Source organism: Kogia breviceps, chromosome 8, assembly GCF_026419965.1.
Source record: "Kogia breviceps isolate mKogBre1 chromosome 8, mKogBre1 haplotype 1, whole genome shotgun sequence".
Taxonomy (NCBI): Eukaryota; Metazoa; Chordata; class Mammalia; order Artiodactyla; family Physeteridae; genus Kogia; species Kogia breviceps.
Genome location: NC_081317.1, coordinates 75208417 through 75222668, shown reverse-complemented (window position 1 = coordinate 75222668; position 14252 = coordinate 75208417). Strand labels below are relative to the sequence as shown.

At 38.8% G+C, this 14252-nt stretch overlaps 1 protein-coding gene across 6 annotated transcripts in view; it reads left to right on the top strand.

Annotated features, from left to right (window-relative positions):
- The window catches only part of CEMIP2 (cell migration inducing hyaluronidase 2), a 79086-nt gene that overhangs the window by 13953 nt on the left and 50881 nt on the right, over nucleotides 1-14252 (top strand). For all 6 annotated transcript variants that reach the window (XM_059072702.2, XM_067039575.1, XM_067039576.1 and 3 more), the window contains 4 exons: nucleotides 2868-3210; nucleotides 7551-7691; nucleotides 8284-8845; nucleotides 12438-12607. In XM_059072702.2, coding sequence (XP_058928685.1) covers nucleotides 2880-3210; nucleotides 7551-7691; nucleotides 8284-8845; nucleotides 12438-12607 — 1204 coding nt within the window. In that variant the 5' untranslated portion in view covers nucleotides 2868-2879. The remainder of the gene's footprint in view (nucleotides 1-2867; nucleotides 3211-7550; nucleotides 7692-8283; nucleotides 8846-12437; nucleotides 12608-14252) is intronic.

The following is a 14252-nucleotide window of genomic DNA, read 5'->3' as shown; positions in this document are numbered from 1 at the left end:
ACTAAAGCAAGCTCTTAAATGTAAAGTGAAATCCTAAAGCAATGTATTTATGTCTTATTAAAAAATTGTAATAAATTGCGAGGAAAATCTGCATATTATTACTTTCTTGTAAATTTATTCTAACATAGTTTCAATAATGTGTTACTTAGGAAAATAATGATTGTATTTGTTGCTTATGTATTTACATGTTTTTCAGTAAAATAGAGCTAATGGACTCATAATATATAGAAAAAATATATACAGTTTTGCAGAAGGGTTGTGGGGAAAACATACCATGATTATTTTTGATTTATTGATCATGTTAGTTTGTGGCAGGCACCATCTGAATTTTCATGTTAGGATACCATTTTGTGAATGTGAAGACAAATATTTTTCCCAGTGGGATGGTGAGTTCATTTAGGCTCTCACTGCCTTTTTTTCTGTTGTTTTGGGTACATCTGGAGACATTATCTCCCACAAAAGGGACCTCCAGGCTGTTAAGTAATAACAACCTTTCTCACCCTGAAACAATGAAGTATCAAGTGATTTCAGCTTCAAACAAAAGATTTCCACTCCCTTTCAGAGGAGATTATAGTCTGATTCTCCTCTCACCCTGGTGAGCCTGGCACTCAAGAGTATCTAGTTTAGTCCTTTCTTCGTTAATAGATGATCATAAAGGGGTCTTTGTCATACTCTCTCATTTGTTCCAGCAGGATATATCTATTATTTTGGTCTGCTGCTTGACACATACAGCAGTTTCTTCAACAGCACCTTCGATCATGTTGTTCTCCCTTTGTCATAGAGCTTAAGCGTCATCTAAATAATGACTTTTGTTCAGAAATCAAGCCCCACAAAGCAAGTGTTTTTGACAGACACACTCTGAGAATGTTCTTTGCCCCATGTAAAATCAGCATCAATTCCTAATTAGATTCCCTTTCTGTCCGCATTAATTTCCAGGTCGTTTGGGTCCTGGGAACACTTATTTGTGGCTTCTTTAATGGCCACATTTTGTGTTTAATGGATTTGCTGTAGTTCAGAGTAGTTTGGAAGTACCCTTTTTTGTTGTTTTGGCAGAAGGTGAGGGGGATTAATTATAAGAGTATTAAATGAAGTCAGGTGACTCTGAGATGCTGCAGTTGTTAAGGAAGGGAAGTAATGAATGTCATGTTTCTTATTTATCCACAGTTGCTGCAGTAAGAACATTAAATGACAGTGCTTCTTTCCCTCCCTCCCTCCCTCTTTCCCTCCCTCCCTCCCTCTTTCCCTCCCTCCCTCCCTCCCTCCCTCCCTCCCTTCCTTCCTTCCTTCCTTCCTTCCTTCCTTCCTTCCTTCCTTCCTTCCTTCCTTCCATTCTTTCTCTTTTTCTCCCTCCCTACCTCCTAGCCTCCCTCTCTTTCTTTAACTTGGCAAAGTTACAGAGTAAGGTTTCATTCAAAACTTATTCTTTTATTTGAACACTGGTAAATGTTTACTATAACGAGTATAGAAAGTAAAAAGGACTGCCGTTTTGTGTGTATGTCAGCTTCTCTTAGATAAGAAGGAATCATGTAGAGTCTGGTAAACTTCTGCATGAAGAAGTTCTGAGAATATTAAGGTGCCCTTTCAGATTCAACACAGTTCTAGTTATACCCTTTCAGAATTGATTCTTTGAAATTATTGCCTCTCAATTGTTTTGGAAGATACATGAGTGTAACTGTTACGAGCCTGAACTCTAGATTCAAAATTCTTGGGTTCAAGTCCTGGTTCTCTGTAAACTAGCGAATCAACTTTTCTAGTCCTCAGTTTTCTCATATGTAAAATGGGGATAATGGCACCTACTCATAGATTTGTCGTGTTAGATGAATACGACAAATTAAATGTATTAGATGAGTTAACACACGTAAGGTGTTTAGAACAGGGCCTGGCAATAAGTGCTCTATGAATGTTAGCTCTTTTTAAAAATCATCTTAACCATAATCTTTGAATGCTACTATTTTTTAAACAAAATTTGAGGATTTAAAGAAATAATATAGACTTTCTCATTAAATGAATTCACAGTCTGTTAAGTGATAACATGGTTAAAAATAGTTCAGTTGCTTTTCAAGGAGATAAATTTTGTGGAAAAATTAGACACCTAAACATGCATGCTTGCCTACTGGAACTTGTTAGGGCCAACGTATGGTCCTCATATGACACATGGACTCTAACTTCAATTTGAAGAGATTTACGGTAATGATACTCAAGGTGTGACCACCTGCTTCAGTGTCACCAAGGTACATTTTAAAAATGTGAACTCCAGGGCACTCTTTCCACCAATTGAGCCAGAATCACTGGAGTGGAAAGCCTGGGAATCTACATTTTTAACAAGATTCCCTGGTGATTCTTATGCACAATTGAGAACAGTTGCCACAGAACAGTGGCTCTCAAACTAGATGCTCATTAGTGTCACTTGGGGGGCATTTAAAAGATACAGATGCTTGGCTCCTGACTTAATTTTGGGAGTGTGGCACTGGGCATTAACGTTAGTGGGTGATTATAATGTGCAGGGTGGAAGAGCCATGGCATTAGAAGACGATTAGTGAAGGTGATTGTTGACAGTTTATTATACCAGGATGTAAGCTGACTTGATATTTTCAAAAAGTCATTACAGTGGTTACCAGGGACTGGGGAGAAGGGGGGAATGTTATTGCTTAATGGCTATAGAGTTTCTGTTTGGGATGATGCAAATGTTGTGGAAATGGATGGTTGTAATGGTTGTACAACATTGTGAATGTGCTTAATGCCACTGATTTTACGTTTAAAAATGGTTAAAATGGTAAGCTTCATGTTATGTATATTTACCACAATACTAAAAAAAAGCCATTACAATTCTCACATTTCTGAGCCTTAATTTTCTTTTCTTTTCACAGTGACAGTATATCATGCATGCCACTAATTCCAGGGGCAACTCCCCTGCTTTCCTGCAACCTCAGAATGGAAACAGCCATCGCTCATCTGGCTATGTTCCAGGGAAGGTTGTCCCACTGCGTCCCCCTCCTCCTCCAAAGAGCCAAGCTTCAGCCAAATTTACCTCTACCAGACCGGAAGCCCGGGCCACCTTTGCTTTCTCATCTGAGGAACAACAAGCCCAGAGAGAAAGCCGAAAGCAGAAGAGGCACAAAAATACTTTCATTTGCTTTGCTATTACTAGTTTTTCATTTTTTGTTGCACTTGCAATCATTTTAGGAATATCCTCAAAATATGCTCCAGATGGTAAGTGCGTATGTGTGCATACAGAACCCATTCTAGGAGAAGAAAGAAGGGAAGGAAATAGAATAAATTCTGAAAAGTCTTTTGTTATTTTAACTTGGCTCTAGCTTACTAATATATAATTAGATAATATGAGGTGTATCTTCTTATGAATGAGAGCAATTGTTAAAGGAATCCACTGGAAATGATAAAATTAAAGGATTGCTCTTCCTTTCCATTTTCCCACTCTGTCCCAGGGCTCAAGACTTTCTTGGAGCATTTCTTTTCAAAATAGTAATTTTAAGAGTCTTTTGTGAAATCCTGTGGTAGCACAATTTCATCTTTTGTGGTAGGTATGATTTTCAGACTGACACAAGTTTTTAGTAATAAAAATTACTAAATGCAGTGATGAAGTATATTTAATTGAAAAAAGAGAGAAAGTGATAAGATTTGTGTTCTGCCATTTGAAACCAGTTGAGGAGACAGTTCCAAAAGAGAGGCTTCCAATATTTTTGAGGAACAAGACATATCCTTAAAGAAAAACATCCATTAGTTGGTATAAGTTCTGATACACTTGTCTTCATAGTTAAACATCATTTAGGGAGATTTTAATTTCTTAAATGGCCTTTGCTTTTCAAGTTGGTAATATAGCAGTACTTTGAATGATTTTGAAGAGTTTATTGTCAGTCAGCCTCAGTATAGTACCAATGCAGAATGGCCTCATAATATACCGTATCCATCTCTCTGAAAATCAAAGGGCTCAGCACTGTGGAAAAAGCAGACCAGGCCACTGGTCTGCATATTTTTTTTATAGTCTGCAACAGATTTTTGTTGAATTAGTACCTCCTTAAATGGGTATAATGTCTGAGAAGCATTTTACCAGTTATAAGACTTAGAAGTATTAGTTTATTTAGTTTTCATGGGTGATTTAGGGGTCTTATAGACTTTAAGGTTTTGGGGGGAGGTAATGTCAACACTTCTAAGAAAATAGGCCTAAAGTAATAGAGACGTTCATTTAACATCTTTGTTGGCCAAGCCAGTAGACCACATAAAGAACTTGCAACACTGCTTTCCATTGCACATAGCATTGACTTTCTCTCCCCTTTTCTCCAGAGGAATAACCAAATTCATTGCTGTTGATTCATTCTTTCCAAGTAATCTGCAGTAAAGGGATGCTAGATTATGGAAAATTAGAGCTGAAATCTGTGGCTTTAATTGATGTTTTCATATTCCAGCTAAGACATTGAATTGCTGATGTGGTTCCTTGAATCAACATCATTTAGTTTCACATTTTGCAGAATATCAGTGGAAAGATCTAGTATGCTGAAATATTTCAGGATCAGCCTCACTGTGGTTATTGCTGTTATGTAACTTTGATAATGCATCCACTGCTCAACAAATGGGTAGCTGAGAAGGTGGGGCTAGCTAAGCTATATTTTTGATGCTTTCTGCAGACTATATATTTTCTCATTAAGTGTACTTTACTGGAAAAAAGCAGACTGGAATTTTTGGTGATAAAAAATTTCTAATGAAGCATGCTTTCCTGGGGAATAATTATAAACAATTAAGAGGAATTATATAACTACTATAGTAGGCTCTAGATCTTTTGAGATTTAGATTCCTTCTGGATTTCCTTCTGTAGCTGGGTACAGTGCTTGTTACCTGGGGCCTACATTTGCTTATGATATCATGGAGCATTCCAGCTAAATGTTTTATGGGTAGAGAGGGAGGTAGAAGAAAAGCTCAAGAAATCCTCAGTATTAAGTCAGAATGAATTCAAGACGTTTTTTGTTTCTTCGATGGGAATAAAAGTTTAAGGATTATTCTTAGTATAATAGTGATGATCATTGATTTATCAGAATTAAATATCAATGATTATGAAACTGCTAGGAGAAAAACTAATTCCATGAAATAATTGCCAAGGTCTTAACTAGTGGGACTAATTTTAACTGTAGTGGTTATTATCACCTCAAAGAGAAATCATGAGCCAACATGAATGCTTAGAAATAGATGCTTGCATTAGTGGTGTGCAAGTTCAAAGTGAGGAATCACAATTTTCTTCCTATAAAAAATTATATCTTTGGCTTCCCTGGTGGCGCAGTGGTTGAGAATCCGCCTGCCGATGCAGGGGACACGGGTTCGTGCCCCGGTCCGGGAAGATCCCACATGCCGCGGAGCGGCTGGGCCCATGAGCCATGGCCGCTGAGCCTGCGCGTCCGGAGCCTGTGCTCCACAACGGGAGAGGCCACAACAGTGAGAGGCCCGCGTACCACACACACACACACACACACACACACACACACAAAAAAAAAAAAAAAAAAAAAAATTATATCTTTGTGATGTACCCAGTGTCTCTACTTTTTATCATATTATCCCCCAACATATACCTTCCACCTTCATATGATTTGCAAGCATATCCTGTCCGTTCTTATATTTGCTTAGTTTAAATGTAGGCTGTATCTTGCTATTCTAAATGAGCAACCAAATGGACTTGGATAGTAAAGGATATTTGCATCTCTAGTATTCTTATCTCCCCTTCATGCTCCTCTTATTTAAATACTGTCCACCCTTTGGGGATCTATGTCTAGTGTCATCTGCTCCATTGAAGCTGCCTTAGTTACTCTAGCCCCCTCCTTTCTCTGAGCTCTTTTGCATCTAAAGTAACTACCACACTGTTCAGTATTATTTCTTACATGGCGGCTTTTTCTCCCAAGCTAGGTTATATGCTCTGAGGGCTGTGAGCTCATTCTAAGTTTTATAAATTATATACTTTATAAATTTTACACTATCTAGTCCAGAGTGGACAAATTGATCCTCAATAACTACCTGGTCATTAGTTGGTCAAAATTGGTGTGATTTTTTTTCCTCTTTTCTTCCAAATTATAGCAGAAACTAAATGTCTCGTGCATTAAATAGCTGTGGCAATGCAAAATACTTTTATGTTTTCATCATCATCTATTCAAGAGGCAAATTCTTTTTTTTAAACACTCCATTTATTTTTTATTTTTTAAAATTAATTAATTAATTAATTTTTGGCTGCGTTGGGTCTTTGTTGCTATGTGGGCTTTCGCTAGCTGCGGCGAGTGGGGGCTGTTCTTTGTTGGGGTGTGCAGGCTTCTCGTTGAGGTGGCTTCTCGTTGTGGAGCATGGTCTCTAGGCACACGGGCTTCAGTAGTTGCAGCACGCGGGCTTCAGTATTTGCAGCTCACGAGCTTCAGTAGTTGTGGTGCATGGGCTTAGTAGTTGTGGCTCACAGGCTCTAGAGCGCAGGCTCAGTAGTTGTGGCACACAGGCTTAGTTGCTCTGCTGCATGTGGAATCTTCCTGGACCAGGGCTCAAACCCATGTCCCCTACATTGGCAGGTGGATTCTTAACCACTGCACCACCAGGGAAGTCTTTTTTTTTTTTTTAACATATCTTACACGTTACTAACATACCATGTACACTATACACATCTGTTTTTTTTTTTTTTTAATTAATTAATTTATTTATTTTGGCAGCACCAGGTCTTAGTTGCCTGCAGACTTCTTAAGTTGCGGCATGCATGTGAGATCTAGTTTACCTACCAGGGATCGAACCCGGTCCCCCTGCATTGGGAGCACGAAGGGTTACCCACTATACCACTAGGGAAGTCCCTCAAGAGGAAAATTCTAATTCTAGTAAAGAAACGCTACAAGGAAAGTAAACCTCATTTCTTAAAGGGGAACTTCCATATCACTCAACTTGCTGAGTAATCTAGGGTTTGGCTTCTCTAATCTGCCGTTTCCTCGTCTCTGAAAATGAGAAGTCATGTCTTTGGCCATTTGCCTCTTGCAGCTTTGTTGGGAAAGTGTACATGTCTGAAGATAGTGATGTTTATCAGCGGCTGCCTTTGGAATGAAAGAAATGCTATTATCACCTACTTTATGATTCACTGTGCGTAGGAAGGAACCTGGGAAGACCTAATATACATATTGGTTAGCAATTTCTATTTTTTATATATCAGTGTGTTGTGAACATAGTTTCTTTTCTAAAACTGCTTTCTAGAGTGGGTCCAAGAACAATTCAGAGTTTTGCCTCTTACTGTTGATTTATTTCCAGAGTAGATCAGGCGAACTCTGTTTTCACCTTGTGGATTCTGACCCAAACTAGAGGATAGCGACTTGGTTTTGTGGTGAAACCTTTTTTATGTCTTGAGGAAGTAAAGGATTTGACACATCTCTGCTTGGTGGGATGGATGGGACTTCCATCCTTATGGAAGGAAATTAAAATATGTCAGCCCATTACTTGCAGGTTGCAATAAATGATGGTAGTACTTGGATTTGGCTAACGGTATTTTTGCATATTGTTGGTTAATGGGATATCGACGTTGCATTGTTTTATAGAGAATTGCCCAGATCAAAACCCCCGTCTCAGGAACTGGGATCCAGGACAAGATTCTGCAAAACAAGTTATTATCAAGGAGGGAGATATGTTCCGCCTGACCTCAGATGCCACGGTGAACTCTATAGTCATTAAGGATGGAGGTAAGTAGTGGTCCCTGTCTATGGGAACAGCAAGGTTGCTCTTTACTACAGGGCAACATTTGATGTTCTTTATGTAGAAAACTATTCTTAGCTTTTCGGATGTGGTGTCACTCTAACCATGGAGACAGGAAAAGTTCCTAAGGTAGAACAGTAGAATTCAAGAGCTGGAAGGGCCTTAGAAATCACTCAAGTCAAGACCCTTGATTTATAGAAAAGGAAATAGTTCCAGAAGGTCATCTCTCATAGCTAAATCTTTGTTACAACTATGGAGAGTGATGAGAGAGTTAATGTGGATTAACATATGTGAAAATGAGATTCAGATTTGTAGAGTCTTCGATATTTTTCTAGAAATTATGTCCCTTTAAAGTGAATGGATTGAAATTCATACACATGGGCGTTGAGATATGAACTCTCCATTTCTTCCTTTAATATGTTTTGAAAACAGGTTCAATTTTCTAAGCAGACTTCTAGTAAATTCTTTTTCCCAACTTAACTGCGGAAGTGCTTTTTTCCCCTCTTAAGATGAAATTTATTTCTCTGTACCTCAGAAAGATGTTTCAGAAGTTGGCTTACTTAGCGTTATTCCCTGCAGGACTGCTTGTATTTGGGGACGATAAAGATGGATCCAGAAATATTACTTTGAGGACTCGTTACATCCTGATCAAGGATGGTGGGGCGCTTCATATTGGAGCAGAAAATTGCCGCTATAAATCCAAAGCGACAATTGCCTTGTATGGCAAGTCAGATGAAGGTGAAAGTATGCCAACATTTGGCAAAAAATTTATTGGTGTGGAAGCCGGCGGGACACTGGAATTACATGGGGCACAGAAGGCATCATGGACGCTGTTGGTGAGAACTCTGAATTCCTCAGGCTTGACCTTTGGCTCCCATGCCTTTGAAAAGGACTTTTCCAGGGGCCTCAATGTGAGGGTCATTGACCAAGACACAGCCAAAATTTTGGAAATTGAGAGGTTTGATACCCATGAATACCACAATGAAAGTAGGCGACTTCAGAAATTCCTGAGAGACCAGGATCCAGGACGGATTGTTGCCATAGCTGTTGGAGATTCAGCAGTCAAAAGCCTCTTACAAGGAACCATACAAATGATCCAGGACCGGCTGGGAAGTAAGCTGATCCAAGGACTGGGCTACAGGTGGGCATACATATCTCTTTACTTTCCTTCCTGCTATGTATTAGCGTCTGTGTCTGTGTGAGAGGAGAGCGGGATGGAGAAAGAAACAAAACACTTCACAGTCTGACTTCAGAGGCCAGAATGGCCACTACCATTTGGAAGTCTCATTGCCTCTTGCTTTGAACTGGAGGACAGAAGACTGTTTACAAAGTTCTTTTCTTGGCTTTGGTTTATGAAGCACTTTGTGAACCATAGTATTGGGCTTGCGAAAAATTAAGAACAGAAATGTACTGAAAGCAATCAGGCAGTTTAAGAAGATTGACTTCCTTCTTTTATTATCTTCTGAAGATCGTATGAAAGTCAGGCTAATTGAGGTACCTTATGAGTTGAAAGGTTAGGGCCCAATTCCGTGCTAAGGCGTAAAAGTTGTCTGAAAAGATTGAGGAGGGGTGGAACATGCACAATTTTCTTTTTCTTCTTCTTTCTTTCTTTTTTTTTTTTTTTTTTTTTTGAATCCGTTAATTTGAATCTGCTTGTTTGATTGGCACAGGCCTCTGGGGCCCTGGCACATGTGAGGAAGCACAAGTAGGAGGGCTATGAGGTCATCCAGTTAGTAGGATTCATTTCTACAACTTATTCTTGTGTTCTTGTGCCATAGTCTAGTTAATCATGATTTCTTAATGCAGTTCTGGGTTCTGGGGAAGCAGCTGGCTCAACATTTAATTTAAAAAAAACCGAGTTTTAATTCTGCTTACAGTTCACAGTAAAGTCAGGGAATATCTGCAGTGAAAAGTAAGAGGACTTCAAAACTCCCATGCTGAAATGAGCTAGTTATTATTTTTTTCCTTTGATGGTTGGTTGATCTAGTTATTATTTTTTCTTTCGTCAGTGTTGGAATGGAATATTATCTATAGAAATTGTAGAGAAAGTTAAGAAGACAAAAATTAGTGAAGAAAAAGCATCTGTAATGTTCTTAAAATGCTTTTTACTCACCCAGGGAATATTTAGGGGATTCTAAGCGCCGGGTACCCATAGATGCTTAGATGAAAGGATACTGTCTCAGACTCCTCTTTTAATCTCGTGGATAAACAGAGACCTAAGTAGAAGGGGATCGTACAATGAGACACTTAGTGCAGCTACAGGGTATGGTGGGAGTGCAAATAGAAGGAGCCTTGGGGAATCAGTAGAGGCTTCCCAAAGGTGAGAAGCCCAAGGGAAGTTTAGGTGTATACTGTGTAGGCTGTAGAGAAGGAAGGCTTAGAGGTGGTTTTGTTTTCGGGGGTGGTGGTGGTTTAATTAAACATTATGCATATACAGAAAAGTGCTAAAAACAAGAATATAGAGTTTAATGACTTATCACCATGTGATATCGGGGAAGCTACCACCCAGATCAAGAAGGAGAACGTTGCCAGTGTCCTGGATGCCCCCATCCTATCCCATCCTGTTCACTGACCACTCCCTTTGTTCCCCAAAGGTAAACCACTCCCCTGGATTTGTGGAGAACACTAAAGTTCAGGTTTGCCTGTCTTTGAACTTCCTATAAATGGAAGCAGACAATATGTTATATTTTGTGTCTGGCTTCTTTGCTCAACCTCGTTATTGAGTGTCATTTATGTTGGTGCATGCAGGGTGGCTTATTTTCATCGTTGTTTATTTTCTATTGTATGACTATAGCACAGTGTATTTACTGCTGGACAGTTTGGACCTCTCATAAAATGTGCTTCTCTGAGTGTTCTTTTATCCATCTCTTCATGCTTATGTGCACATATTTCTATAATTTATAGACCTATGAATGGAAGTGTGGTCTGTTCAAAGTCAGACACCTACTTTGTTTCACTATCCAGTAATACCGGAGATTACAACTTTGTTTCTTTATGTCATTATTGTTCTAGGTTTTGTGTGTTCATTAGCTATGAATATTTTGTTTGACTTTTTTTGGGTTCCTCTCCCTACTGTTTCTAAATTCCCTTTAAATTTAGAAATATTGCTGCTGATTTGATGGAGGAATTAGAGTTATGATCCTTTGCCAACATTCCATTGCATTGACATTATCTCCAGGGTACATAAACATGCCCCTTTGAAGATAATGTTCTGGCACGCTGAAATTTTCCTCAAGTGGAGGAGGGAAGTAGGAGTGTTTTGGAGATAATATCAATAGAATAGAACATTGTTTTATAGTTGCTGAGGCAGTTCTGGTAAATAAAGGAAGCCTCTGATATTCTTCCTCTTCCCTCTCACACAGGAGATAATAAATTGAGACATTCTTTGTTTGATTCTTTCTGCAATATCAAGGAATATAAATAGAGCTATAAAGCACAGCCAGCCAAAGGGTAGCTAATCCACGCAGGGGTGGGTGTAGAATTTGTAAGGTTGTAGGCATGCTTTGGTTAACTTTCATCTGTGAATATCCAGCCATCTGTCTAGCATAGATTACATTTGGCTTTTTTTTTTTTTTCTACAGTAGGAAGTTGACATTTTTCTTTTCATGTTTTAAACCAAGAGTCTTAAGGCAAATTTTGTGACTTTTTATCTTTGTTCTTTCCTTTTTTTTGATTGATTTTGCCACAAGCTTGAGCAAAGTCCCTGAGATGTTTATCACAGTATCACAGAAATAAAATGGTGTTTTTCAAACATACTGCTTTCAACAAATAGATATAAAGCATGTAGAATTTTAACTCTATTGGATAGTGATTCTACAGTTTTAATTTAAGAATATTAAGAAACCAATAATCCAGTGGTGCTCAGCCTTGTTTGCATACATGAGATCTTAAAAAAATCCCACGCCCAGGGCCCACCCTACATGATTTACATCAGGATCTCTGAAGGCTAGGACACGCCCCCCTGCAATTGGTGCAGTTAAGGTTGAATACCTATGGCTCTAACCTCTGACCTGTGACTCAGAGGTTATCAGTGTGGTTCCCAGACCAGCAGCATCAGCATCACTTGGGAACTTGTCATAAATGCAAATTCTCTGGCCCCGCCTCAGTCAGAAGGTGGGGCCCAGCAATCTGATTTAACAGGCCCTCCAGATGATTCTGATGCCTACAAAGTTTGAGAACCACTGCTCTAAGTCAGTGGTTCTCCGGTGTGGCTGCACAATTGTGGCATCTGGGGGACTTTAAAAACAGACTAATGCCAGGCCCCACCTGTAGAGATGTTTGCATCAGTGTGGGCTGGGTCTAAGCATGGATATATTCCTAAAGCTCCATGTGATTCTATTATGCAGCTAGATTTGAGAACATAGCAGAGAGGAGAGTGGAAAAGAGAGCAGGTAATAATCATTTAAAAAGAAATGGGTTTGTGCCCAGAATGATATAGGAATGAAATGGGTATGCATTGAGGAAGGAAGTCAGTGATTAATTGAAGTCATAGTCATCAGTGTTGCACCTGTTACAGAGCTGGACAAACAAGGATTTAAAATTCAGGTGCATTTTCTTCTGTGATGTCAGTTATTGCAGTCAAGTTTGGACTTGCAACCACATATGGAAAAAGAGGTGGAGGGGTTGACAAAAATGAAAAAATGAATTAACAGCACCTGTCATAACATCTGTGTTGGGGATTTGGGTCAGTACCATGACAAATAATCAAATGCACCTGCTTATTTTCCTTCTAGGCAAGCTTGGGCTTTGGTTGGTGTCATTGATGGTGGAAGTACTTCTTGCAATGAATCTGTGAGAAACTATGAGAATCATAGTAGTGGAGGAAAGGCTCTTGCACAAAGAGAATTTTATACTGTGGATGGTCAGAAGTTCTCTGTGACAGCTTATAGTGAATGGATTGAAGGTAGGCGAGTACAGTTTATACTCTTGTAAGACATTGGTAAGTATTGTGACAGATTTTTTTTAAAGTGGTATTGTATTCAAATGACAGTCTGTTTAGATTTCTCAACTGGTTAAAGATGAAACCTATAGTTTCCCTACTGTACATAATCTTTTAGACTCAAGAGTTTTTTCTGGACTAGAAAATGATCTAGTTTAGGCACCCCCCAATTGGACTTTTGTCCTTCATTCTTGAGTCATATGGTGTAGTTAATGGATTTGCTTCCTGGATTTGCTACCAGTTGAACCAATCTGGATGTGATCGGGTGAGCTGTCTTTGGTTATGTTCTGTGACAGTGAAATGATCTTGTACTTTAGATTTTCTCGTTATTTAAAAGTGTCGGCAAATATTACCTTTGAACACATGCTGTATAAACAAATTACTCATTTTCTTAGCAATTTTTCCTTGATAATCCAGCTACTACATTTATCTTATGGACAAATTGGAAAACACAGAAAACTACAAAGTTAAAATTAATGTTTAACCCTATCATTCAGAGTTAATTAGCACTCTTCAATCTATGTTGCCTCCCCTAGTGTTCATTTTATTTTAACCTGCTTTCCTCTCCTTAAATAATGTATTGTAAAGTTACCTTAGGTCTTTATTTTTTCTTCAGCATATTTTAAAAATTATAATCCACCTTTCACAAGAACTATCATGTCTAGCACTGATGGCTCTGATTTTTTCTCTTAAGGATGTTCACTGCAGAATTTCTGTACTTACCGACTGCTGCTAGATTTTTTTGGCTCCAGGTAGATAGGCAGCCTTCTGTCTGTGCTTGCCCACCAGCTTTCTTTTCCAACCCAATATTATACCAAAATTAATGTGAAATGAGTCATTAAAAAGTGCTTTATTACATCTGTAATTAGCCAGAAAGGTTTATTTTAGACTGAGCTTATAACTGTTTTGAGCAGCACTGTAGCAGAGTGTTCACTGAAATGGATTTCTGGAGATAGAATGCCTGGGTTCATATCCCAGCTCTTTTACTTACTATATGATGATGGGCTTGTGACTTCAACTTCCTAACCCTCAGTTTCCTCATCTGAAAAATGGGGATAATAATGGAAACTATCACATAGAGCTGCTGTGAGTATCAAATGTGAAGAATATGACGTTTTTTAGCACAGTGTATATAGTAAGCACTAAATAAAGGTTAGCTATTTTAACAATAATGCAAACATGACCTGGGTGTATTTTGTGTCCTTGTAATTAAAGAGAGTTCCTGGTATGTAACAGGGACATGTTCCATCTAAGCAGCCTTCTGAGTCTGAGGTGAGGAGATGGTTTCTATTATGGATAAGGAAGCTAGAATCAGGCCTCAGCGTTCTGCCTCCAAGACTACTGCTCTTTTGACCATGTAACGGTTGCCTCTGGCAAAAAGCATAGGTAGATGAGGAGTATTTCTAAGCAGGAATTTGGACCTGCATGAAGAGTTTAGTGGAACTGCTTCCAGGAAGACTCCAGGCAGAGGATAACACTGACAAACCTTGAGTCAACATTTCCTTTGTGGGAAATTTTGCTTTCATTTCCACATTGCCAATGACTCCTCTCTTCTGGAAGAGGGTACATTCTAGCTATCTACTGTAGGATATTGTTTGTGTTCTATGTT